The 27,664-nt window shown below is 40.8% G+C and overlaps 1 protein-coding gene across 3 annotated transcripts in view; it reads left to right on the plus strand.

Moving 5' to 3' along the window:
• The window catches only part of MDM4 (MDM4 regulator of p53), a 41,928-nt gene extending 27,381 nt beyond the window's left edge, over positions 1-14,547 (plus strand). For 2 of the 3 annotated variants that reach the window (XR_009505901.1, XR_009505902.1), the window contains one exon: positions 1,657-1,745. Coding sequence is in view for 1 of the 3 variants with exons in the window: in XM_059940035.1 (XP_059796018.1) it covers positions 1,657-1,817; positions 3,117-3,266; positions 4,743-4,823; positions 6,805-7,377 (965 nt within the window). In the remaining 2 variants the exon portion in view is untranslated. Of the gene's footprint in view, positions 1-1,656; positions 1,818-3,116; positions 3,267-4,742; positions 4,824-6,804 lie in introns of those variants that run through there. The other variant, XM_059940035.1, reaches the window with a different exon arrangement.
• Positions 14,548-27,664: the final 13,117 nt, after the last annotated feature.

Consider the following 27,664-nt stretch of genomic DNA (forward strand, 5'->3'; position numbering starts at 1 on the left):
AATACAGGTCCTGGCTTATTTTCTACTCAAAAGGCTGTTTAGAATATAAGAACAGCCAATTCAAGAGACTCTATGAAGTTTGTGATGTAAATTTTGAGAAGAAATAGCTTAGTATTTTCAGGGAGGTGTACATGTAGAAAGGACAGAATTTTATATGTGGAAAGAATGGCCTCTTTTCATTCCCTTCCCGAGAAGTTATAGAGCTTGAATAGTTGAAGATAACTTTAATGTGGCACCCTCTCAGGAATGAGGTTTCTCATAATTTCAGCAATGAGTAAGTAAACGATAGTTGAAGTTTCCCTGAGCACAGGTATGCCTTTTAATAGGCAAGAACAACATAATTTGTAAGTAGAGAGGGTAAGCTTTCGTTTTGGCAGGGATCCATTTATTGCAGACATTTTTTCAACCGTATGTGTCTTAGCACATTTAAACACCTTTGGTTGCCTTTGGCATGCCTAGGGCATTGGGAAGAGGTAGAGGAGAGTAAGAAAGTAGGAAAAGAGTAAAGCACGACGAAAAAGATTGGACATGGGAAAGAAGGAAAAGAATTTCACGTGGTAGCAACAAACTTATGTTTGTAACTCCCTTGAATTTCATCTAGATGTATAACACGAGGTCTTTTATTGAGAACATGTGGGCCCTTAATATGTTTTGGATTTGCAATATTTCTAGATTTTAGATATCTTAACTCTAAAAGAGCCTATTGATCCAGAAAGGACATATGTATATATTTATTTGGACAGCCTAGAGTTCAATGTTTCATAGTGGTTGTTACCTATTAAAACATATGAATTGTTGAGAAATGTCCAAAAATATGTGGTACCAATGAGACTCCCTTGGCAACCTTGTGATTGCCCATTATGGTCTGTACCACCTTGTTTCTATCTCAAGGGTTGGGCCACTATGCCATCATCATTTGCAGTACACTGAATCAAGCCATTGTCAGGTATCATGTACTGGAGCAAGTCATTCTTTAGTTATTACAGTGGTAGGGATGTTTAAAATGCCGATAAGGGCTTCCCTGGTGGCGCAGTGGTTGAGAATCTGCCTGCCAATGCAGGAGACAGGGGTTCGAGCCCTGGTCTGGGAAGATCCCACATACCGCAGAGCAACTGGGCCCATGAGCCACAATTGTTGAGCCTGCGCATCTGGAGCCTGTGCGCATCTGGAGCCTGTGCTCCGCAACAAGAGAGGCCGCGATAATGAGAGGCCTGTGCACCACGATGAAGAGTGGCCCCCACTTGCCGCAACTAGAGAAAGCCCTCGCACAGAAACGAAGACCAACACAGACATAAAAATAAATTAATAATAAATAAATTTAAAAAAAAATAATAATAAAATAAAATAAAATGCCGATAAATGACCATTTAGAAATCCTTTTATTGATAGAACAATGTCATTGTTTGAATGCTTTCAGAGTTTATATTCCTTGATGAATGATCTCTAGTGTCATTACTTGCTAATGAAGCCTAAAAGGGGAGGAAGGAGATTTGGGCTCTGCAACTGAGACAGGTATTTGATTTCTGATTCTTTCTTACTGGGAAGAGGAATTTCTTTTTACCTGTCTTACACAAGAGATTGTAAGTATTATAAAGAGAGTCTTGATTCTTAAGTGTTGTGTACATAGTTACCATCCTTTTCATTTGACTTTTGTAGATGAAGACTTGGTAGCAAATTTAACCCAAGATGAGACGTCAAGACTGGACCTCGGGTTTGAGGAGTGGGATGTAGCTGGCTTGCCTTGGTGGTTTTTAGGAAACTTGAGAAATAACTATACACCTAGAAGTAATGGCTCAACTGATTTACAGACAAATCAGGTGAATTTCACATCTGAAGAGGAACCTTTTTTTTTCTTTTGGAAGAGTAACATTCTTGGTTACTCTTGAACCATACATTACATCCTCTAAGAATTCCCATTCAGTGCTATGACTTTTAAGTACCATCTCTATGCACGTGTTGCCCAAATCTGTATCTTCAGTACTGACCTCTCTTCTCCGTGCCCAGCTTCCATATCCAGCTGCCTACTCAACACTTAGATGATCTGATGTTTAACATGTTCAAAACAGAACTCTTGATTTTTTTTTTTTAAACCAACACTCCTATTCAGCGTTTCCTTTTTCATAAGTCTGCCTTCCACCCAGTTATTCCAGCCAAGTATCAAGGGATATCATTGGTTTCTTTCTCTCTCATATACCACATTCAGGTTATCAACTCTTTTTCTAAAACATACCTGAAATCTAACTATCCACTTTTTATTACTTCCACTGTCACAGCCTAATTCAAGCTATCACCATTCTGCTCTTTTATATTCTCCATTGCACTTCTCACTTTGTAAAACTATTATTTTATTTTATGTGTCTGTTGTCTGTTTGACCCCGTTGAAATACAGGTCCAGAGCTTTTGTACTATTGACCACTCTATTCTGTTGCCTAGATAGAAGCAATAGGCAGTATCTGACACATAATAGGCAATTAGTGAGTATTTGTTCAGTAAATGAATGGACGTATAATAATGGAAAAATAATAAGTTGTCTCTTATGAATATTGTAGAAAAAACACGTCATAAAATGTCCGTTGATGAATGTAGAAAGAAAATTATATTTAAAGTTGTTTAAGAATTAAGAAAGAAGTGTTATATACCAACTTCACCTCAAAATAAAAAAAAAAGAGTTCAGAAAGAGGACAGAAGGTTTGAGTTACCATCAGTATTTCTCATATTTCTTTGATAAACATCATTGACTATTACAGGAAAGAATATGTCACAATTAATAAAAGTTTTCTAGGTCCTCAGAACAGAGTGTAGGGGATAGATTCTATTTAATTGAGCAGCTACCAGTTTTTAGCTTTTAAGCACTTTAGTGCTATTTCTCTGGTGTTAATGCCTGATTTACTGTTAAAATAGAAAATTCCTTGCTAGGTGCTCTTATATCCACCCATTAGTTTATACATAGTAGGTGTCAAGTAGATATTTGTTGAATGAATACATATCTGTAGAAGAAAGGCTAGGCGTTCTTTGGAGATGTGTGAGGACATTGAGTTTTGGCTTCACTTACTTGGGTTCAACATCTCTAATAAACCTCTGACTACAAAAACTCATGTTTGTTTTCTTTATATTAGGATATAGGTACTGCCATTGTTTCAGACACCACAGATGACCTGTGGTTTTTGAATGAGTCAGTATCAGAGCAGTTTGGTGTTGGAATAAAAGTTGAAGCTACTGATCCTGAACAAACAAGTGAAGAAGTAGGGAAGGTGAGAGACAAAAAGGTATGTTGTGGAAAAATTTCACATTGATTGGATTTACATGCATATAGTATAATCTTTTCAGATCTGGTGACCTGACCCTATGCTGCTTTGTAGAACAAATGACTCATATAATCCCCCTTTTGATACTTTTCCTATATCCAGTTTCAAGATTTACATTAAGTTAACCAAGCCTGTCTTAAAAATAGGATAGGACTTCATGGGTAAAGCTCCTAGTTTGTTAGAAGCAATAAGCTACCCTTTTCCTGCTTGTCTAATCTCTCATTGTGGAGTTTTTTCTTCTGGAGACCTTGCTTTGCTAACAAGGCAAAGTTCTAAATGGCCACAACATCCTGTAGGGCAAAAAAAATCTTTATTTCTTAGACTTCTCAATAGTTTCCATACCTGTTTTATACCTAAATGGAACTAGACAGATGAGCTCTTCCTACATATTTTAGAGTTTAAATAGGAGGAAGGAAGAGAGTTTGAATTCATAATACACATGGTGTAAGCACACCAAGATGAAGAGTCATACAGGCACATGCTTAAGTCTCAAAAAATATTGGGCAGCAGATCCAGTGCTGACTCAGATGAGATTCACAGTAAATATCCATTGAATAAATACTGCAAAAACCAGACCTAAATTGGGTCATTCTTTTAATTTAAAGGCTTTTCATAGTAATTTGGGTCCCTGAAGGATATCCTGGTATGTTTGTGGGAGGCAGGTAGATGCTTGGTCTTTGTTGAGCTAGTTATTTTTTGGTAACATTAGGAGGGAGTACAAGTGATTAGAATGAAGACAGAGGTGACATTGGAAACTTCTGTAGAGAGAGATGGGACTTAAAATACTTGAACTTTTGTGAGAAAGTTGCTATACAGTGGTTCATAATTCTGTCATAATTGGTTTTATTCCATTCATTGGATCACAAAACTGGGATTTTAATTTTTAGAATTTTAAATTTTAAAATTTAAAAGACACTTCCCACATTTCTTGACTTTTTTTCCTGGTCCATGGGCATGTTTTTATAGGACAGTCAAGAGTATCACATAACTAGTTTTCCTTTTGAATATGAAAAGTAAAATGTACTTTGTTTTCATTCTTCACATGTAATTTTCTCATTTTATATGGTGCTTTTTACTTCCATTTTCTCATGTAATCCTGTTTTATTCTTGTGAATGCCTACGTAGATTCTCAAGATAAAAAATTTCCCCATTTAGTAATTCATACTCTGATATTGTTTATTTAAATGCATAAATTTGGGAACCCTCTCTCTTCTGAATGCCAAAGATATTTGGTAACCCCTCTGGGTGCTTTATTCTACTGAAATGTCAACTAGGTATGTACAGAATCATGTCTCATATATAAGCTGTCTCCTTTTTAAGTGCTAGTGTTGGGAGAAGAATGTGAGTTTTAAACTGAAGCTCTTCTTTTTTGCTCTCAGGTAATGACCTCATCTAAAATAGGTAAACCTTGCTAATGAGATGTCTTTGCTTTCTTAGGTGATTGAAGTGGGAAAAAATGATGACCTTGAGGACTCTAAGTCCATAAGTGATGATACTGATATAGAAGTTACCTCTGAGGTATGAGTTTCTAGTAAAAGAGCTGTTTTACACCACCCACGTCTTCAGATGTTAATGTTCCAGCAGTTCACTTGTGTTGAAGAATGCCATATCCCCCATTTCTATCTACCTTTCCTAGGTGTTAAGAGGTATTGGTTTCTTTACATCTTGTTAGATTTTTATTGGAATTTGAGAAGAGAAGGGGATGAGTTGATCTAATCCTCTCCCTGCCTTGAAAAGGGATGACTTAAATGCCTCTCTGTGTGCCTTTCTCCCTGCTTTCAAAACTCTTTGGACATTATGCAGTGGATACACAGTTATTCAAAATAGTCCTGTACTGCTTTTCCCACTAAACACCTCTCTGTAATCCCAAAGATAGGCCTATAAGCTATCTAAAATTCTTGGTCAAGTATAATACTTTCAGTGCTTTCTTAAATAGAAACAAATGGAAAATAGCTTAATTTCCACACAGGTTTATATTAATGGAGGGCTGATAAATGAATATTGAGTATTAAGCTGTTAGATAACAGGTGTGGATTTGTCACCAATTGGCAACTCAGGTTTAGACTCAAATGTATACCTTGCTTTTCTCTTTTCATGCTAGTTCCCCATTTCCCTTTTAGTACTTCCCTCAGCTAACTCACTGTGGGAAGAAGGGTGGTGGGGGAAGGATAAGGAGGGGATTTTACATTTTGCTGTTTAAGGATATAAAAATTTTAGGTTGTCTCTAGTGTTGATCCTTCCCCCTAGCTCACACCCCACCACTGCTAACCATTATGGTAATTCATTGCAAATTATTTGTGCATAGCTAAGTAATAAGGTGGGATATATTGGTCCATTAAGTGTTCTTGACCATAATACAAGTAGCAGAGATAAGTGTTTCCATCTTAATCAGACTTTTGAGGCTACTTGGGCCCAGAAAACCTATTAAGCAAATAGACTATATTTCATCAATTCAGAGATGCCATGGAATTTAATAAGCCCTATTATTTTATGTACTACTAAAAAAGAAAAGTGATGCCAATTAGACTGTGACACACCATCAATTATGAATTCCAAATCTTTGAAGTTCCTTTGGGTATTTGTATAGCATTTCAGATGAGATCTGAGGATCTTAAACTGGCAAGAATGTTCTGAGGCTCTCTGGAGAACATCCCAGTTTAACAAATGGTTGTGTCCCTGCCTCTCAGTATAGGCAGTTGAGTTATGACTTCTAAACTTGAAGTGCTTGGCCTTCGTTCTGAAAGTAATCAAGTCAGCATGTGTCAAGTCATTGATCCTGTCAAAGCCAGGCAATTATCCACATTAAATACTCTTGACTAGTTCCAGGTAGCTACCTTTGAATTAAGAAAGGCATTTGAAATTCATTGAGCTCTGGTATCTCCTAATTTGAACATGGAGAAGTAGGAAAAAAATTACTTGGCATTCAAGGACAAGAACATTCATTTTTCAGAGAATGTGATTTAGGCATACAATTAGCTACCTGTGATCCTGAGAGCAGTGAGAGAGCATGAGTAAATGTAGTAGTTTTCAAATTTCATTTTAATTTTAGCTTCCTTTTTGACAAATTTTATAACATTTCTTAATTAGTAGGAAAGAATGACAGAATTATCTTTTCTTCATTCTTTAGCCTCTTGCTCAATAAAAGAGTAAGTTATACAAAGAAAAATGACCTAAAAAGAAGGCAGTGGGGAAAAGCAAACAATGTAAATTCTACCCAGACTAAATAGAAAGCTAAAATGATTTAACTTTTTTTAAAAGATTAGCTACATCAAATTTTGGCTTGAAATGGCAATTATGTCACTATCGTTTTAAAACTTCTCAAGACTTATTTACACATAGCCACAGACTTTGTTCAAGTTCTAAGCTAGACCACTGGTGTGGAATGTCTGGATTCTTACTAGCTTAGTGTGAGATGATGAGAATTTGGCCTACTTTCCCTTTTTCTCAGCATCATGTTCTCCACTGAGTGAGTATTAATTGACTGCACTTGTCTTTGTAGGATGAGTGGCAGTGTACTGAGTGCAAGAAATTTAACTCTCCAAGCAAGAGGTACTGTTTTCGTTGCTGGGCCTTGAGGAAGGATTGGTATTCAGATTGTTCTAAGTTAACCCATTCTCTCTCCACGTCTGATATCACTGCCATACCTGAAAAGCAAGAAAATGAAGGAATTGATGTTCCTGACTGCAGAAGAACCATATCAGCTCCAGTTGTTAGACCTAAAGATATATATGTAAAGGAAGAAAACTCCAAACTTTTTGGTCCCTGCAACTCAGTGGAATTCTTGGATTTGGCTCATAGTTCTGAAAGCCAAGAGACCATATCAAGCATGGGAGAACAATCAGATAACCTTTTTGAACAGAGAACAGATACAGAAAACATGGAGGATTGCCAGAATCTCTTGAAGCCATGTAGTCTATGTGAGAAAAGACCACGAGATGGGAACATAATTCATGGGAGGACAGGCCATCTTGTCACTTGTTTTCATTGTGCCAGAAGATTAAAGAAGGCTGGGGCTTCATGTCCTATTTGCAAGAAGGAGATTCAGTTGGTTATTAAGGTTTTTATAGCATAGCTGAATCAATAATTGCAGACAAATATTAACAGGGCCTGGTCATATATCAAAATGTCAGTATTGAGCATCTCTACTCAGTGTGACCCATTTCATACTTTCATTTATTCATGGAAACATTTATGCTCTAGGACATATTTTTGCTTCTAAACTTATATGGAATTTGATAATAAGTTCTTTCGAGCTAGATTATCAATTTGGAGACTCCATTAACATTAAAAGAGAAGTTAATCACTTCATTCTGTCTTCAAAGATGAGGATCTGGCACTTCCCTGGTGGTCCAGTGGTTAAGACTCCACGCTCCCAATGCAGGGGGCCTGGTTTGATCCCTGGTGGGAGAACTAGATCCTGCATGCCACAGCGAAGATTCCCACCTGGTGCAGCCAAATAAAGAAGTAAATATTAAAAAAAAAAAAAAATGATATCAAAAAAAGAAAGTAATTTAAAAAAAAAAAGAAGATGAGGATCTGGGAGGGAGCAACTACCAGTACAAATAGAAATACATCCATTCTTTGATTTATCAAATTACTTGAAGATTAATCATTTCTTTAGTTAATTTTATTCCTTACTCTTCTTTTCTGTTAGGGAATGTTCTTAGGCCTCAAAATCCAAGATGGCTATTAGAAAAACATTAAAGCTAACAACGAAAAAACATAAGTAATTTATGTATAAACTAGATCACTTTATGTTGCATTGTTCAGAGGAACCAATATTTTTGTAAAGTGCCTAGAACAGTGGTAGCAAACATTTTTGCTAATGTACCTCAAAAAGAATTTTGAAAAAGTATTTATGACTTTTTGCATACTTTAAAAATTGAGGTATAATTAGCAAACAAAGTGTTCCCTTCTAATAGAACATTTCTGTCACCTCAGAATGTTCTCTTGTGCCGCTTTCCAGGCAGTTCCTCCACCATTTCATGGCTCTCACATTCTATTAGTTTTCCTTTTGCACATGTTTAATTTGACTTCTAAATTTTTAAAATAAATTTAAGTACTTACAGAGGATGTATCATCCAGTATATTGTAGATGTCCTTTAAAGATATTTTTGCCCAAACCTTGGAGCTGTAGATTTAGCTGATTGAATTTATAGAAAAAGTTGGGTCATATAAACTGGCAAAGCTTATTCTCATTATAAAACTTATCAGCCAAATCAGATTTCATTTTCAGTCAAAATGTTTGACTTTATTTTTAATTCAGTTAAATGTATTATATACATCTATGGCACAACCTCTTCTCAATGACAGTTCTAAAAAAGATAAGGCACACAGTTTTTAACCAAAGCTCTCTTTGCTTTACTCTTTCCTCCTGTCTCTTGGGAGTCTGCTAGGGGTTTTTTGTCTTTTTGTTTGATGCCTCTGAGGTTTTCTACATTCTGAGGCAATGCCCCATAGTAAGATTTTAGGTGGGTGAGAGGCAGCCTTTCTTCTGAAAACAGTATAGCAGTTGTGAAAAGGAAAGTAATTAAAGAGAAATGATAGCTCTGAAGCTATCTGATCTGATCTGAGCTTGTCTGATCACGTAAATCTTAGGATAATACATATGGAAATTGAAGATCTTTAAGTTGTTTTCTTTACAGATATTCTTGTCTGCTTTCCTTGTGGAAAAAATCTTGGTGTATGCCTGGGTACCGGTATGAATGTAGCCATTTTGAAAACCAAGGCCCTAGAATTATCAATTTTAAGGATCATAAGAATCACCTGTGTTGCTTGTTACACGCCCATCTCAACTCCCGGCCCCAAACACACACACGTGCATACACTCACAGGAGTGCGCGCACACACAGACTCTTTGATCCCTGAGGTCTGGGCCAGGGATTTCTATTTGAACAAGTGTTTCTGGAAGCTGACGCAAGTTGTTCACAAACCACACTTTTGGAAGCCCTGCCATGCCCTAGACGGAAGGGTGTTTTCAGGTACAAGAAGTAGAACAAGATCCCTTTGTTTAGCATTGTATTTAATTTCTAGAGAAGTTTTGTTAAACTCATAGAACTTTAAAATTAGAATGCACTCATCTACTCAACCCCCTTTTATTTTGCACATGAGGCTGAAAGGATAAATGACTGCTGAAAGTCACAGCTAGTGATAGAGCTATTACTAGAATCTAAGTCTCTTGCAGTAAACCTTTAAACCATACTTGCTTGCTTCTCATTATTTGTTAAATGATGGTGCTTATTGAATTTGGAACAACTAATAACCTTAAAATATTATTGGAGAATATGAGTTGCAGCCAAAATAGGACCTCAGAGAGAACAGAGACTTTTAACCCTTTCTCCCCAAAGAGAAAAGGCACAGTAAATGTCAAGCTCTCTTATATAATCAGATAAGTTACTCCTCCCATTGGGAAGACAAGTAAAGATGGCAGAGGAACCTGAACTCTTTTCTCCAGTATTTTTTCTTCTCGGGGAATGAAACTCAGGTCTCTGGCTCTCTCCGGGCATTAGAGACAAGGGTTTTTTCCCCCAATAAGTAGAACCTGTTCTTCAAGTTCAGTGTTTTGTTAGACTGTTCAGTGTGTTGTTAGACTATGGTAAATGCTCTAAATATTTAGAAAGTTAAATAATTTTCTACCCTAATTCCCCCCCCCCCACCATTACTCTCTTCATAATAGTTTGATAGCCCTCGATTTTGTTTTATTTTTGCCAGTTAATTGCTTTTGCAAGTGATAACTCAAAGAAGGAGCAGGGAGCGCTGGGATCTGCACTTGTACCCTCTGTTTCCTTATAAAGTTGCAGTTTTTTAGAAAACTTAAATAAGAAAAAATTTTAAATTTTTATTTGTGTGTAGATGTTTGATGCTAATTTGGTGCATCCTTGCCTAGCACAGAATCCTCTTATGCTACTCTACTTACTTTCTTTTCCCCTTGGGTCACCTTAGTTTTTACTGTCCCCATTAGCAGTAAGTACTTTACTTAGAAGATCTTAAGCTGCGCATTTGAGCTGAAAGTATTACAATGAATGTACACTTGGGTTTACTCTACTTCTATCAAGAGCCTTTTGAATGACTGAAATATTAAGGAGAAAGAAGTGTATCTGTAGAAAGAGGTAGGTAGTGTTTCTTGGTAGCTTATCTGAAATCTAAGATGCTGCATCCGCAGATTGTTTTCCGTCATCCAGGATCTTTATTAAATGTCATCTGGGAGCATAGCACAGCGAGTAGAACTCCTTGTTTCTTGGGGTAGGATGGGTCAGGGATCCTAAAAAGGGCCAAATAGAACTATCAGAGCAATTCTTCACCCACAAGAATCTTTAAGCCTTCTTCTTGATCTGTTTTTGATTTTGTTCTTTTTTTCAATGTCACTGCGGTACAGATAAGCAAGACATGGTTTGTATTTGAAGACTTCATAGTTTACTGCTATGTGATGATGAAACTCTTGACTTCCAAACACTGTCATTTATTTTGTAGTTAGGGTGACTATGTACTCTGGTTTTCTGGAGACAGTGCCAGTTTACCCCTATTTTTCAGCATCCTATCCAGTTCATCTTTGTTGCTCCCCTTTCACTCTCAAATGTCTTCTTTTGGACATTAAATTATTATGGTCTTCCTAGTTATAGGTAAGCCATGCTTGGCTTGAAATCTTAATTGTGAGGAAAGGATCTGTTAAAGTAGGTGTCAGTGGAGTTTATTGATTCCGCTGCATCATGCCATAGACTTGTGATTAATGAAATCATCCCACATTAGCATTAAATTTCTTATTTTAGTTATATAAATTAATATTTATGACCATGTTATCCCAGACAAAATGTTCAGAGCAGAAATGACAAATCCTTAGAAAAGCAGTGAATTTCTAGATTATAGCTAAAAATGTCTTCCGTCTCTTACTGTTAGCTCATTTTAGTTGCACCGTAATTATAATGTTTGGTATGCTTTTGTATTTAATACTTAAATCAGACTTTATAAAAATCGTAGATCCAGGCTTTAAACTGATAAGCATTTCTTCACAGTCCATCTATGGAATATCATAGGTTCCCAGTCCTAGGCTTGAACGGTGGTCAGTGTCCAGCCAGGCCAGCTTCCAAACTGCCATGAAGTTGTATAATATAAGATTGAATCACTGCCAAGCATTTGAAATACTCAGTTGTGTTTTAATAATAATTTATGTATATTTAGATGTATGTAATGCTTTGTGGGACATTATTTTCTTTGTAAGAATTTATTTTTAAAGGTCAGGATCATTTGTGAACTTTTTTAATGTCAGTTCGATGCAATGTTGGCTCCTTTGACAGTCACTGAGAAATTAGTAAATGTTAAGATCTCGCGTTCTACAAAGCTATTGTAGTGTTACCTCTTGGTTTTCTTTAGAAAGGAGGAAACCTGTTAACCAGCTATTTGACTTTTTTCCTACAGAGAGTTATATGAACTTCTGAAAGTATATGATTTTAGATACTGTGAATCTGTTGTTTTCCATTTAGCCAGATACCTGCTTAAATTATTCAGGCCCATGTCCTAAAGAATTCATTTTGACAGATCTCCCATTCATGGGTTTACATGTGTGCACACACACTATCAAGACTGTTAAAGCTTTTGCTAAAAATGTCTGTGGACTGGCTGTGTTTACAATCTGTACTTCAAAGATAAAGGAACCTGCAAGCTCTCCCCTGTGCCAAAAGTAACATGTACAGTGTTTACAAATGTCTGAAATTTTGCACTGCCATACGCTATGCCGAGATTACTTTGCTGGAATTTCCCAGTTCTGTGGTTAGCTGAGCAGGAATATAGAGGACCCTGAAGCTAAACTGGAAATGAGGATTATCTGAGGTAGTGGTTCAGGTAGCTCCCCAGACCTAATCTGAAGACAGTTTTCCAGATGGCCTTGAGATATCCTTTTTGTTGACAGAGCTTTCCTTGTTTGCCATTGCTATATTCTTTCTTTAAGAGCCACAGACCTCTTCTCTCCTATGGGAGAATGTCCTATTAGCATTTTGAGATCTTTTAATGCAATGAACGTGCAATCCCAAATAATTCTACTATTGGTGAATGTGGCATTGTTAAAGAACATATAATAAACCTACACTTGGGTTTACTGTACTTCTTTCAAGAGCCTTTTGAATGACTGAAATGTTACAGAGAAAGAAGTGTATCTGCAGAAAGAGGTAGTTAGTATATCTTGGTAGCTTATCTGAAATCCAAGATGCTGCTTCTTCAGATTGTTTTCCTTCTTTCAAGATCTTTATTAAATGTCTTCTGGGAACATGGCACAGCAAGTAGAACTCCTCATTTCTTGGGGCAGGATGGGTCAAGGATCCTAAAAAGGGCCAAATAGTGCTGTCAGAGCAACTCCTTTCTCGAATAGTTGCTGTAATTTGGCAAATTGACATTATTATAACAGTTTATTAGAGCATCTAATTTCTTATCCTAAGGCATTTTTGTTTTTTTTTAAACAGTAAGTACTTTGATGTCAGACATTTTCCCCTTCCTTCCTTCCATCCTGTTGCTCTTTTTTCTTGGAGTTCAAAGTTATTATCTACTTCTGGATATTGCTTTTATACCAAAGGCCTTCTGTATTGCCCCTTGGGTGGTTGTAACTACAGTATCTTTAGATAAGGTTCCTCTTTTCCAGCCAGTCCTGGGGATTGTTTCTTTTGCAGAGTTAGGTGGTAGATTCTAGCAATAAGAAGGAAAGATGTGACATCAGAACTACCATCTAGTACAAAACAACGGTAGTTGAGGATTTGTGTGTATGATGGGGCAACAGGGGATTTAGTTCCCCTATTGTCTCAGCATTTAGAAATTGAGGTCAGCCTGTCCTCTTCCTACAGGAAGATTATTATTAATTTTTAACTGTATTTTATTTTGGAGTATAGGTGATTAACAGTGTGTTTCAGGTGTACAGCAAAGTGATTCAGTTATACATGTATCTGTTCTTTTTCAAAGTCTTTTCCCATTTAGGTTGTTAAATAATATTGAGCAGAGTTCCCTGTGCTATACAATACGTCTCTGTTGGTTATCCATTTTATTTATTTATTTTTAAACTTTTTATTTTATATTGGAGTATAGCCAGTTAATAAAGTTGTGATAGTTTCAGGTGCACAGCAAAGTGACTCAGTCATACATATACATGTACCCATTCTCCCTCAAAGTCCCCTCCCATCCAGGCTGCCACATAACATTGAGCAGAGTTCCCTGTGCTATACAGTAGGTCCTTGTTGGTTATCCATTTTAAATATAGCAATGTGTACATTTTGTTCCCTACAGTTTGCCTCATTTTTTCCACTTCCTTTTTCATAAAGAATCAAAATGTCTCCTTTGGTTTTTTCTTTCCCCCTTTAGAAAGTTACAGAACATGTTTTAAAGGAGGAATGAAATGTTTCTGGCTTCCTCAGCACTTGGCAAGGCAGCCTCTTGAATAGAACTCTCTCCTAGTCTATAGCTAGGCGCTGTTAAGTGCCTCTTGGATAGAGATAAGGAGTAAGATTATTCCACCATGGTGAGTCCCAGTCTTGACCTTCTTAAGCCTCAATTTTTCTCATCTGTATAATGAGTCCACATACTGCTCTTTCTACCTCATAGTTTGTTGTGGGGATTAAGTGTGGGAGCGCAATAGAACCTCTAATTGCCTTGAATAAGATACTAGAAGTTGTTACGCTTTTGGTAGACCAAGCTCTGGGGTATATATTCAGAATACCTCATGTCCTGGAAGCTGAGCACGAACTCCCCTTTGTGCCTGCCTAGCAGAGCCTATATTGCTTCCTTTTACCCATGCCTCTAGCTCAGATATCCTTTGCTTGACATGAGCTCTTGTCTAGAAGAGTTCTGCCTCTAGGTTCTGAGAGAAGTGTGTGTGTGTGGATTTGGCTAGTAGCTACAACTGCCTTGCTGTGGTCTTGGTATAAAAAATTCTGTCTTACATGCACTTGAGTAGATGGCATAAAATGCAGTCGGTATACAGAAAGCATGCAATTTTCCAAATAACATATCTGATTAGGTAGTCATAATTAATAGGAGTAGGAAATGTGGTTTCATAAAATGGGAAGAAAAAGGCAATTTAAAATAACTGAATAGTGACCAGCCCACCAAATGAGAAAAGGAGATATTTTCATGAGTTCTTGCCTAATCTTTATAAGCACCACTAAGTTAATAGCTCTGTATCTTTTTGGTGTTTGCACTATGTAATGCTTTTAATATCTGTTGATTCTGTTGTGCTTTTTTTGTGTATTAAATATTTTTCATTTTGCCATTTAATGGTGTCATTATTGGGGAAATATGTAATTGTTTTTGTATGTAGCAAAATCTTGTCTTCTGTCTTTATATAGTCTTTGGTCTGACAGGAATGAAGAGAATAAATAGAAGTTATTGTACTCAAAAACAACAACTTTTAATCACCCCCCACCTCCAATCAACATACACACAGTTAACTATTAGAGTAATTGCTGTATTTCGTTTTTAGGCTCCCAATCTTGAAGGAAACCTCAAAATTTTGCAGAGTACTTTTAGCATTGAGCTAAGGCAGTGAGTTGTGGAGTTTCCCCCACTAGAGCCCTTGACAATTAGAGCAGATACAGTAGCACCTGCATGTCTAGAATGATTTAAGGCAAGCCCTCTTCTTGGCCCAAGACTGCCAAACTCTTCTGAACCCATGAATATATCAACCTGTCCACCACCCTCTTTGCTACTGAAGAGATTTCAAATGGTGACAATGGATTTGCCTCTATTGAGTTTATGAAGAGGTGCCAAGTGCAGAGTTCTATTTTGTTGTGTTTTTGAATTGGGGCTAGTGTGAAAGGTACTGAGGGCTTGTCACAAAGTACACAATGATTACTTGTATGCCTAGCATGTGCTAGGGTCTCTAGCAGTGGATCCTAAACTTTGGGAATATAGCCCTCCTTGAAAAGCTAATGAAACTTATGAAATCTCATTAAAAAAGTACAACATTTTATATTCATTTTCAGGAGCTTCATTGAAACTGGTCTGTGAACCCCAGGTTCTGTTCTTTGGAGGGATATCAAAGAAAAGCGAACCTTCCCATAAAGAGTTTGGCTAGCCCACATGCTTTTCAAAAGATCATTCCCTGGTAGCTGAGGCCATTAAGGTGGGTAAAGCATCTGGTCAGTTGTCCTGAGCTTATGGCTGTCACACAGTAGGCACAGATTGGTGCTCACTGCACAACTTTTGGGCGCACCTTTCATACGCTGCCATACAAATGATATCCCCCTAGAGGTAAGTAGTATACACCTGTATGAGGAGGCCTGGGGGTGGGGTGGGAGAGAGAGTGGAAAGAGTAGGGATGGCATTTTAAAAATGATAACAAAGCAAGAGGAGCATTAGAGACAAGGATGAGGCCAGCTTCTGTGTCCACACAACCATTCCCATGTTTTGTGACTTCTTAAAAAAAGTTATTTTTTTTTTTTTAGTTTATTTTTTGGCTGCGTTGGGTCTTTGTTGCTGCACACGGGCTTCCTCTAGTTGTGGGGAGCAGCGGCTGCTCTTTGTTGCGGTGCGCAGGCTTCTCATTGCGGTGGCTTCTATAGTAGCGGAGCACAGGCTTTAGGCACGCAGGCTTCAGTAGTTGTGGCTGACGGCTTTAGAGCGCAGGCTCAGTAGTTGTGGCACTCAGGCTTAGTTGCTCTGCAGCATGTGGGATCTTCCTGGACCAGGGATCGAACCCGTGTCCCCTGCATTGGCAGGCGGCTTCTTAACCGCTGCGCCACCAGGGAAGTCCCAAAAGTTACTTTTTAATAATAACAACTGCATACCATGTTTTGTTTCCTGGGTTTTGTATCCTACTCACCTTGATTCCTGGTACTGCAGATTTATCATCCTTATTGAATGTAGTCTTGAGGCTAGAAGAAGGCAAGCTGAAACTAGTAACTGAGCTAATTTGTCATTAGCAGCCGAATGCCTAGCCAGTGCTTGTTTGCTAGAATTTGCTCAAATCCAACCTCTAAAGGTATAAAAAGCATTAGTGCTATTAGAAAGATTTCAGGTCATTACAAGTTTGGGGATACAGGGATAATCTTGCTATGTACATCTCCAACCCTAAATTCATTTGATTAATGTTTTCCTTTTGCTTTCTTTTCAAAATAAAGGATAAGAGTTAAATTCGTTCAATAAAGTTATTAAGGGTTAATAGGAGCCAGAGCCTGCCTGGTACTGGGAATACCACAGTGAATAGGGAAGCTCCCTCAAGTTGCCTAACAGTCTACCAGTCAAGTTAGGGACAGAAGACAGTTTCCACATGGGCTGAGGAAGCAGTAATGAAAGTACTGCAGGTAAGAGAATGGCTTGTTTGGGAACATAAAGTTGTTCCGCATAACTGGAGCGAACGATGTGACTGGAGAAGTGACGAGAGATGGGACTGGAGTGTTGGAGGGGCTGGGTAATGGGACTGGAAGATGTGATAAGCCAAGCTAACAAGTTTGAACCTTATCCTGAAGGCAGTGGATAGCCATCAAAGGATTTTAAGCAGGAGTGTGACATGATCTCATTTGCATTTTTGAAAGATCATTCTGGCTACATTGTTGATAAGAGACTGGAGTGCTGGCTAGATCAGAGGCAGGGAGAACAATTAGGCTGTGGCAGCAATCTGGGCTGGAAACGATGATACTCCGAAGCCAATGGCAGTGGAACTGGAAAGAATAATAGGTAACATTTACTGAACACTTAGTATGTACTGACTTGGCATCTATTATCCCAGGAGGTATTTAAGGCTTAGCAAAATTAATCTGTCCAAGGCAACTAAGAAGTGAAGAGTCAGCAGTTAAAACCATTGTGTCTGAGACAAAAACCCAAAAGAAGTGCACGGATTTGAGAGAAGTCAAGGTGGAAGTGACAGACTTCATGAATGAATGTGGATGTGAGGGAAAGGGAGGTGTCAAGTTTGGTTTGGACAGTTGGTGGATGGTGGTGCCATTCATTGAGATAAAGAATATGGGTAAAAGTGTAGGTTTTTGGTGGTGGTGATGAGGTAGGAAAAAAATCATGAGTTGGATGTGTTGATTTTGTGCATTGAGGAGATTCAAATGGAAAAGGAGCTCAGGAAAGCCCTGGGCTGTAAATATTAGGTATCTATTATGTATCTTATACTTTCTAGGTACTGGGGATACAGTGGTGAAGATGATGAATGTGGACCCTGCTCTCATGGCTTAGGGAAACTAACTAGTTAAGCACATACTATTATGTGAAGAATTATGTTGGAAAAATACATGCTGCTATGAGAAATATAGAAGAGGGGCCTCATTTAATCAAGGGTTTAGGAACAACCTCCTTGAAGAAATGAGAAACATCTAAAGGCAGGATAGGAATTTGAAGAGGTGGGGAAGAATGCCACAGATAAGAGGAGACACGCAAGGGCCTTTAGGTGAGGAAACAATGGCATCTGAGAAGACTGTAGCTGAAAGCATGGAAGGAGAGAGTTGAGTATGATAGAGGATGTAGTTGGGATAAGAATTTGAAGAGAATGGAGAAGGTCTGAAACCGATACTCTGGAGAACAGGAGAGAGAACAGAGTAGGAAACTTTTGCAAGACAAGTGCCTGAGACTACCCCATCTCTAGACGTGGGTTTCTCAACCTCAGCACTACTGACATTTTGGGTTGGAAAATTCTTTGTTGTGGGGAGGGGTGTCCTGTGCACTGGAGGATGTTGAACAGCATCCTTGGCCTCTACTCACTAGATGCCAGCAGCCAGTAGCACTCCCTGCCCAACCAATTATGATCATCAAAAATGTCTCCAGACATTGGCAAATGTCACTTAAGGAGCGAATCGCCCCTGGTTGAGAACCAGTAGGTCCAGCTGCTGAGTGCTTCAGGAGGAAAATCACACAACTTGCAGACTGCTGTTAACTACACATTCGTGTGTCCCACCTGGGCTTGCAATTCTGCGTGGTCCTTCGGTTTCCCTAATAGTTGAAGTGATGGTTCTAATCTATTAGACAATCATGAGAAGAAAGTGAAGACAGGTTATGTAACTTCTCTAAGCCCCAGATACCTCATGGGATAACAGATGTCAAGTCAGCACTGACTAAGTGTTCAGGGTATCTACTCTCACTATTTCCAGGAGGGGGTGATAGGAAATGGAAAGCCTTAATGAAATTGGAAGAATGGCATAGTAGGAGTGGACCGAGAGCAGAAGAGACAGGTTGCCACGTTCTGAGAGAGATTGATGTCCTAGTAAGACTTCAAAGACGTCTGCCTCTTCTCTCCACCAGGCCTTGGAGAGGACTGTGCTTCCTGCCTTTCTCGCAGCAGGCTTGTCAGTGAAATGTGAGTGGAAATGAAGCATGTTACTTCTGAGGAGAGATTTGGGGACCATTGAGGGGGCCAGTCTGCTCCTTTCTCTCAGCACAAGGCTAGTGCACCCCAGAATGGGGGCTGCTTCTTCAACCTGCCTCCAAGATTGGCGAGAACAGGGAGTAGAGCTGCAGCTGTCCTGCATTGGGCAGAGAAACAAACGTTTTATTGGAAACCACCAAGATTTGGGGGTTTGTTACCACACTGTAACTCAGCCTTAGCCGTCTGGTACAATCCCAGGTAAGGGCAAGTCCCAGGCCTGGCACAGTGAGTGGTTGAAGTGTTATGGGGGTGAAATTCTTTGATGTTGATGTGTCAGTGACAGTCCTGTGAAGCTAGGGTGTTGGATGAATCATTCATTCATATGATGTTGATATCACCCAGGATATCAGGACTGTAGGAACCCAAAGTCTATAATGAATGAGGGAAGGTATCTGGAAGGTCAGCAGATGACATAATAAAGGAGGAGAAAAGAGAAGAATACGTTTAAGTCTTAAAAGAGCAGAGACTTATGTGCAGAGGGATAATGGTCGGGGTGCAGTACAGGGGAGGCCCATCTCCTGTACTGAAGGTAGATGAGGTGTGGGAAAATGACCACTAAGATTCTTTGGGGGAAAGCCAGTTATCTTTTAAGGTAAAGAAGTGGAGGAAAGAGAAGAGTTTGTGGGTGCAAGCAGGAGGATGTTTACCATGAAACAGAGTTATAGGGTCGTAAGTAGTCCATAACTTGTTCGGGGTCAAGAGGTGGCTGCTCTGGATCCTCTCTCCAGAGGAAGGGTAAATACATATGTAAAATTTTACATGCAAACCCAAGGAACTTTTAGACCCCCTAACACTCTCTGTGGACCCTAGGTTAAGAACCCTGTTCTCGAGCAGTAGCTCTCAATCCTTAGCAAGCATCATAATCACCTGGAGGGCTTTGCCAGCAGATTGCTAGGCCTCGTTCCAGAGGTTCCGACCAGTATGTGTGGGTGGGCCCAAGCCCCTGCATTTGTCAGGTTCCCAAGTGATGCTGGTTTTGCTGGTCTAGGAACCACATTCTGAGAATCACTGCTGTAGTCTATAATTATAATAGGAAGTTTTGGGAGGGAGAGGAACAGTGGGCAATTGCTGGGGACAAGGTCATGAGGATAAGAATGGATTTTTTGCTTTGTCCTACTAGACTCCTAGATTTCAGTTAGATACTCAAATGTTTCTGCCACACACATACACACACACAGAAAACCTTTCAGGGGTGGAGAAAAGAAGGGAGAGAGGAGTAAGCAGTCATTTCAGGTTTAGGGCAAGGTGTGCAAAAAAAATCTTTTAGGTTAACGTGTCCTTAAAGATCATTTTCTTCAACACCCAAAGAGGGGGAGTGATATGAAGCATTGCTTGGCTAATTAACACATTTGGTCTGGGTAGCCCCATCTTGCTTCCTCTCCCTCTGCGGCTCTTTTCCCTTCATCATTAACCTTTAAAAGAAAAAGTGGGAAATAAGCCATGTATTCAAATCAATTTAAAGAAACATGAAACTTCTGGTGCACTGTGTTGAAAAACCTTAATTCAAACTCCAGCAAAGTACACTGCTTAAAACTGGATAAAGCTGTTACCTAAATATGGGACACATTCTGGGGATAACTGCATCTGTGTTCTTTTTCTTCTGTGTGTGTGTGTGTGTGTGTGTGTGTGTGTTGTCTGTATTTAAAACATTTGTGACCATCAGGATTTCTGGAATCCTTGGCATTGAATTAGGATTGCCAGTTAGCTATTTAGCAGGTGACCTCAGACAGTTAGTTCGCTTAGGGTCTTTGAGCCTCAGCTCCCTGATCTAGAAAACAGAGCGTTAAGGGACAAATGAAGTAATGCCTGTGAGATACTTAGCACCTGATATTTCCTCTTTCTCTTGCTTACCTCAGAAGTGGGGGCTGCAGCTTCCTCAAACGTGAGTGACCAATCAAATCTGTGGCCTTTAACCAGCAGATGTAACCTTTATCTTCCACCAGGGGGCCCCAGCAATCTATAAAATCTAAGAGGAAGGTCCCTTTGCCATTAAAACAGCATACTTGAATCTGCCTGAGGATAACCCCCTAGGTTCCAGCCTTATTTGAATATTCTTCTTCCTGGTGCTTGGAGGAATCATTTGTAAGATTCCTCAAATATCCAGGAGGGAAATCTGAAGTAAGAAATTTGGAGTAAATGGTACTCTAACTCCACACCAGGCACGAAGAAGATTATATTTCTGATTTTTATTTTGTTAATTTCTACCATCCATGCTCCATCTCCTCATACTGTATGTAACCTAGGTACGAATTATTCTCTCAATAATAAGCGATTGCAGTTCCTTTCTTCCTGGTTTATTCAAATGAGCTGAACCGCTGTTTTTTCCCTTTGATGTCCTCTTGCCTCCAGCCATGGTCAGCCTTCCTTCTAGCAGGCGGGAAGGGAGGGTGGGGGGATCTATTTCTGAGCCTCTGCCTCACTGCTGAGCCTCAGAAGCTGCTTCCCTGAATCCCTTTGTGGTGAGAGTCCAGTGATCAGCACAAAAGGATGTTTTCTGGAGAGAAAGCTCTTTCTCCATTTGAGGAAGGGAGACAACTGGAAAAAGTTGAGGCCACCAGCCAACACAGCCTCCCTCAAAATATCACAGACTTCAGGGAAGAAATGATATCCTGTGTGTATCTGTCCTGTACACACTGTTTCTTCTTTACCTGTCTTCTTTGTCCTTTAATCTGATGTAGGAGGAAATATAGCCTCAGGTCAGCTTTCAACATTGTTCCTGGGAGTGCTGGCCCAGGCTAGGAAAGCCTGAAAGAAAATCAAAAGGGTATGTCATGCATCATATTAGTAACACAGAACCATAGAATATTTGGGAAGAACAGGTCTCCAGAAATCTAGAACAACCCCTCATTGTTTGGAGAGGAGAAATGCCATGGTCAGAATTACATGGTTGGTTAATGGCAGACTAGCTATTCTAGTAGGACTAGACTCCAGATCCATGGGTAGACACACCTGTTCTTGTCTCACCACTCAATTTTTTAAAATCAGCCATCATCACTAACATTTATTATGTTCTCAGATGTGTCATGCATCTGTTTTGTTTTATCTTGTGTAATCTTCACAACAACCCTATGAAAGAAATGTAGTGTTATGCGAATGAAATAAGTTATCCCCATTTTAAAGAGGCATAGAGAAAGAAGTTAAATAAAAGATATAGGAAAAAAATTAAGCTAGTTCCATTTAAATCAGTGTTTCTCCAAGAGGGTTAGTGGCTTTTTTTTTTTTTTTTTAATGGGACTATCCCTTGCACAGCAGGATACTTAGCATCTCTGGCCCCCAAGCATTAATTGCCCCAGTCATTATGATAACACCCCCGGTTTCCCCAAATCCCAGAAGGTAGGGTAGAGGTGATACTGCTGCTGATTGGAACCACTGACTTAAATGCACGTGCACAGGAAAAGGAATAGTAAAATTGCTCTGCTGGTTTGGTTGGTTTTATATTGATAAAGGTCGCAAGATGGAGATAAGAGCAGGACAAGAGGAAGGAAATCCCTGGGGTGAGTGTAGCTCTGGAAGGGAAGAGGCTAATTTATAAAGGAAGGGAATGAACACTAGACCAAGGAAGCCCTTCATATAGGGTCACTGCAAAAACCCAGAGTGTACCTCTGGAGACCAGCCGGGTCTCACAGACAAGGAAAGTGGCTGGGCCAGGGGACAACAGGGAGTGCAGGGGCTGGAGTAAATATTGGATTTAACAAAGGAGTTTTAAGCACTAGTTAGGCCAAGAAAAAAACGCCTGCAGGTGAATTTGAGTAGTCTGTGACCTGTGGGTCAGGTCATCTGAGGGGCCATTCCCATTTAAGGGATATACCCACCATGCTGGTTGGTGGAAGGGATGTGGGTTTCAGCACACACAAGAAGGAAATTTACTACCCATCTGAGCTGGCAAACATCGGGGCAGAGGAGTTGTGAGCATTCCCTGCGGCACTGGGCATCTGTGCTAGGGGACCATCTGTCCAGGGAGCTGAAGCGGGCATTCTGTGCAATCTCTGGTCCCCTCTGGATCTGAGATTCTGGAATTCTGGGGCTGTGATTCCTTAAAGGCAGAGCTGGGAACAGGAAAACTCTAGAGCAGGGCCACTGCCTGTCGTGCTGCCAGCCCAGGCCCCTGGCAATGGTTCCTTAGCTCAGTGCTGTCATTCCCCCTGATGTGTGGAAATGGGGAAAAGAGGTCGCTGAGTCCCCGTTCCCTAGAGGCCCTTTGCCTTGGTTCATAGCATTGGCAGTTTACAAACTCAAACAGCTTTTATTCTCTCTCAGCCAGTGGGCCCTGACACCGACTGCAGAGCTAAACAACCAATTTTCCAATCCAGCTGTTCAGCTGCACTATAGTCTTAAGTTTAAATGCACTTTTTAAGAAAACCTTCGGGAACTATCTCCTTCCCTCTGCTTTCTTTCTCTGCCGTGAGTCCAACAGAAAGCAGGCACTCGGAAGAGCAGTGCTTGACACACAGAATGCTTGTGCCTGTGGATCCTCTTTCGGACTCAACCCACCTTCCCCTCTGGACGGTGATGGGAATGAAACCCCAAACTCCAGCGCCTGCCCTCCCTGATCTTTGGGAAGGGGCCGCCAGGGCATCTTGCTCTCTGGCAGGCAGCACTGTGCCTTTAAAAGCAGTGGACATATATACATTACCAAACGTAAAATAGATAGCTAGTGGGAAGCAGCCACATAGCACAGGGAGATCAGCTCGGTGGTTTGTGACCACCTAGAGGGGTGGGATAGGGAGGGTGGGAGGGAGGGAGATGCAAGAGGGAAGAGATATGGGAACGTATGTATATGTATAACTGATTCACTTTGTTATAAAGCAGAAACTAACACCATTGTAAAGCAATTATACTCCAATAAAGATGTTCAAAAAAAAAAAAAAGCAGCGCCTCTGCTGTTTCCGACTTGTAGCAGCGGGGCAGGCAAATGTGGGGGAGGCAGCAGGGTTTTGCCAACGAAACTCCTGATGTGGAGGAGTTGAAAACCAGGCTGCAAATGTTAATATCTAACATGCCAGGAAATCTCTGTTCCAGTCCTCCAGGTCTAGTCAGTCGTTGGCTTCAGAAGTCTGTAACCCCTCTCCTTCCTGACTTTGCTTACATCCCTACACCCTAGGCCTTAGGGTGGGCTCTCAGAAGGGAGGTGGTCCCAAGCCCTGTTGCCTATCCTTCCTGGACCACATCCAGCATAGGCCAGGTTTTATTGAGCCTCAAAAATTTCTTTGCTACGGGCAGGGAGGATGGTGTAGGTAGAGGCTGTTGACAGGCCTGCAGCACGACGCACAGAATGAATTCCGAGGCCAGCACCAGGGAAGGTGACTTTCTAGCTCTACTCCATCTTAACCTCCCTCTGGCATCCCTGGGAGTCAAACCATGGGTCATCATTTTCTTCTTCCTTCTCTATTCAGCCTCATATCTGGATGCCCTGTCCAAATCAGCTTCCCATCCTCCACTACAAGGAGAACTCTGATGGGCTAGGGGACCTCGGTAGTATTGCTCAGGAATCATCCTTTAAGGAATTTACCTACAGCACAAAATTTCAGAATTGTGAACAGGATCAGCGTTTCCAGAATTTTGGCTATCGCAGATGAATGGAATTAAAAATAAAACACAGCAATAAAAATGACGTTTTTTTTTTAAGATGGGGACTTACATAGGGTTGCCAGCCTTTATTTCATCAAACACGTACATTAAAAAAAGGACAACTACTCGGGACTTCCCTGGTGGTCCAGTGGTTAAGACTCCGCACTCCCAATGCAAGGGGCCAGGGTTCGATCCTTGGTCAGGGAACTAGATCCCACATGCATGCCACAACTAAGAGCCCGCATGCCGCAACTAAAAGATCCTGCATGCTGCAACGAAGATCCCGTGTGCCGTAACTAAGACACAGCGCAGCCAAATAAATAAATTGAAAAAAAAAAAAAAGAACAACTACTGCTACCATATATTACCGCCATCCTTTCATAAAGGAAAGTACATTTTAATGCCACAGAAGTGTGAAGGAGATGATCTCTAATAAAGGACGGTCCTTTGAATAAAATCTTATAGCTTTATGAGAAAGTTATCTCATTCTTATTTTCCTAATTTTATCCCAGATGTGACATCTTTGTCATGGACTTCCTCAGCACTCCGATGGGGCTGGCACTAGATGGCTTTTCCCTTTCCACTTTCTGTGCCCGTCTCTGTCGTTTCTGCTTTGTCATGAAAGGAGGATAGTCATCATGTTAGGAAAAGTTGTGAAAGACTTTGAAATGGGCAAAAAAGGTTATTGGGTGTCCTGTCTAGTTTCTCTTTGGATTATCTTTGCCTTTCATTGTCTTTGAGCTCTTTTACCACTCTGTAAATTGTAGAAAACTGATCATAGTGCAAATGATTTTGCCAATAAAAATACAAATTGTATCCAGTGGAGATGCAGTCAATTATTGCCCTGTGGATATTGACCAGTGTTGTGTCTGTTAAGTAAATTAATTGCAGCATTCCTGATGGCTTCCGTACATCTGCTTTTTGGATTCTCTTTTGAGCAGTTGTAACATCTTACTAGATCCCTCATTAATTGATGAGTTAAATGATATCATTGACATGTGTTAATTTTATATTTGTACAAAGATCTTGATGTTACCTTTAAAAAAAATTACCGTTTTACAATAACTACCTCTGAGAGTTGTCGCCTGGCACATAATGTGCCTTCCATAGCTGGGGCAATCCTTGCTTCTTCTGGATTCTGAGCTGCAGGGCACCCTGTGTTTTCTCAAATGAAATAAACAAAATCATCTGATTAAACTTCTCACGTTACAGTATTAGTGACTTTGACTTCCCAAGGATTTTCACATTTCAAAAGAGGACCCTAGGGGAACAATAATGCTTACCCTGAAAAATGACTATAATGGTGAAAATCCAGAGGGGTGCTGTGCTATAGATATTTGGGGCCAAGTACCTTTAAAATAACCTGCCCTCCTGGCATTCAGCTTCAGAGGACAATTTGATTCACCTCCCCTCACCCCCTCTCCAATGCCAGAAGCACTAGCCTTACCATGCAAAGGGGAACAGTTTCAAACTTGTACCAGGTTCTTAAAATAAACATTTATTAAATCCTCTCCTTGATCTGTGAGGTGGGTATGTTTATACCTGTTACTGATGAGGAACTAGAAGAGGTTAGATGACTGGCCCAAGGTTGTACAGCTAGGAAGTTCTTGTGCCAGATTGAAATCCAGGGTCTGAATCCAGAGCTGTGGATTTGAACCATGAACCAGCCCTTATAGTCAAGACTATTTCCTCCCCCAAACCGTCACCACTGCTGAGATCCGCTGCCAAGTGTCACATCTGGGCAAAGACAGTGCTCCCCTTCAAATGGAAATGCCCTTTAAGGCTTAACACACTTGCCATGAAAATAATGTCAGAAACAAATTGATCTGAACCTGGGAACCAAGAGATTTGACCAAGAGGTTAGGGCACAGCCAGAGAGGAGCCGGGGAAGGTAGGCAAGGAGCTCCCTCCAGCAGGGTCCTCTGTGCTCTGCGGGACTGAGGGGTAGGGATGGACCTGACAGGAGAAGGAGGAAGCTGGGAGGATCAGCAGAGTGAGTTGGTGGGAGAGCAGTGGGCAATGTGCCCTCTCTCCCTGCCACGTGACAACCAGGAAGATACAAGGTGTAGCAAGAGGAGGATGCAGACTTCGGGAGCTGAGGAGGGCCAAACCCCAAAACGGCTTCCTAAAGGTTTACTGGCCAAAGCCATGCCCTCCTCTGCACTGTGCTGGCCAAGGGGACCCCGTGGCCTGTGCCAGGTGTGGCAGGGCATGTGGATGCTGGGATGGCCCCGAGGATCAAGGACAATGAGCCAGGTCAGAGCAGCATCTCTGCTGAGCCAGAAACAGGAGGCCTGGGCACAAGGAAGCCAGGTATGTGGGTGTCTTGGTGATGCATGGAGCAAGTGTGACCTTTCCCTCTGTCAAGTCCAGCTGGACAGACCCAGTGGCTCCAGGGCCCCTTGTCATCCACTGATTGCTTTGTGATTAATGCACAAATCACTTATTCCCACTTCCTGTCCCTGCTCTGTGCTCTCCTAGCTCCCATGTTAGACCCTCTGCACTTAGGTAATTTACTCAGAAATTATTGTCCCTAGAATCTCCCAGCATGCTCGATGTACAAGTAGTAACCAGGATGTGCGTGTGATTCCCCTGTGGAACCAAGGACAGACAGACCGGTCACAGCACTAGGGAGAGCCTGAAATATCTGTAATGAGTAAAGCAGGGCCCAACTGAGGCCAGAACGTGTCCTGCCCGAATCTCCCCTTCTTTCCTGCACACTTCTGTGCTCAGCTGGAATGAGGTCCCACATCGCGGTCATTCACTGGAGCTGCCTGTAGGGTCCCACGTAAGGATGGGTAGCCTAACCCTGGTTTGTCTGGAAACCAGGAAACTGCATGTGGAGGAGAGGGAGGCCACCCTTCAGTTCCCAACACCAAGCCAGGTAGACCCTCCCCCTACCAAACACAGACAGTGAATGAACATTCTCACCTCTTTTCAACAAATATTTTCTTCACCTTGGCCTGGGGTCCCAAAACAAAAACTGCATATAAACTAGGTTTACTGCTGACTTGGCCGCATGGACTTTATGACTTATCAGAGCAAGGAAAGACAGTCATTCTGCCTTATTTACTGAGTACCAGATAGGAGAGAGGGCTTGTTTGTGTTAATTCACTGGGAAAAGCAGCACATTAAAAATGCTTTATGGGGGCTTCCCTGGTGGCGCAGTGGTTGAGAATCTGCCTGCCAATGCAGGGGACACGGGTTCAAGCCCTGGACCGGGAGGATCCCACATGCCGCGGAGCAACTGGGCCCGTGAGCCACACCTACTGAGCCTGTGCGGCTGGAGCTTGTGCTCCGCAACAAGAGAGGCCGCGATGGTGAGAGGCCCACGCATCGCGATGAAGAGTGGCCCCCGCTCGCCGCAACTGGAGAGAGCCCTCACACAGAAACGAAGACCCAACACAGCCAAAAATAAATAAATAAAATTTATTTAAAAAAAAAAATGCTTTATGGG

Source organism: Balaenoptera ricei, chromosome 1 (assembly GCF_028023285.1).
Source record: "Balaenoptera ricei isolate mBalRic1 chromosome 1, mBalRic1.hap2, whole genome shotgun sequence".
Taxonomy (NCBI): Eukaryota; Metazoa; Chordata; class Mammalia; order Artiodactyla; family Balaenopteridae; genus Balaenoptera; species Balaenoptera ricei.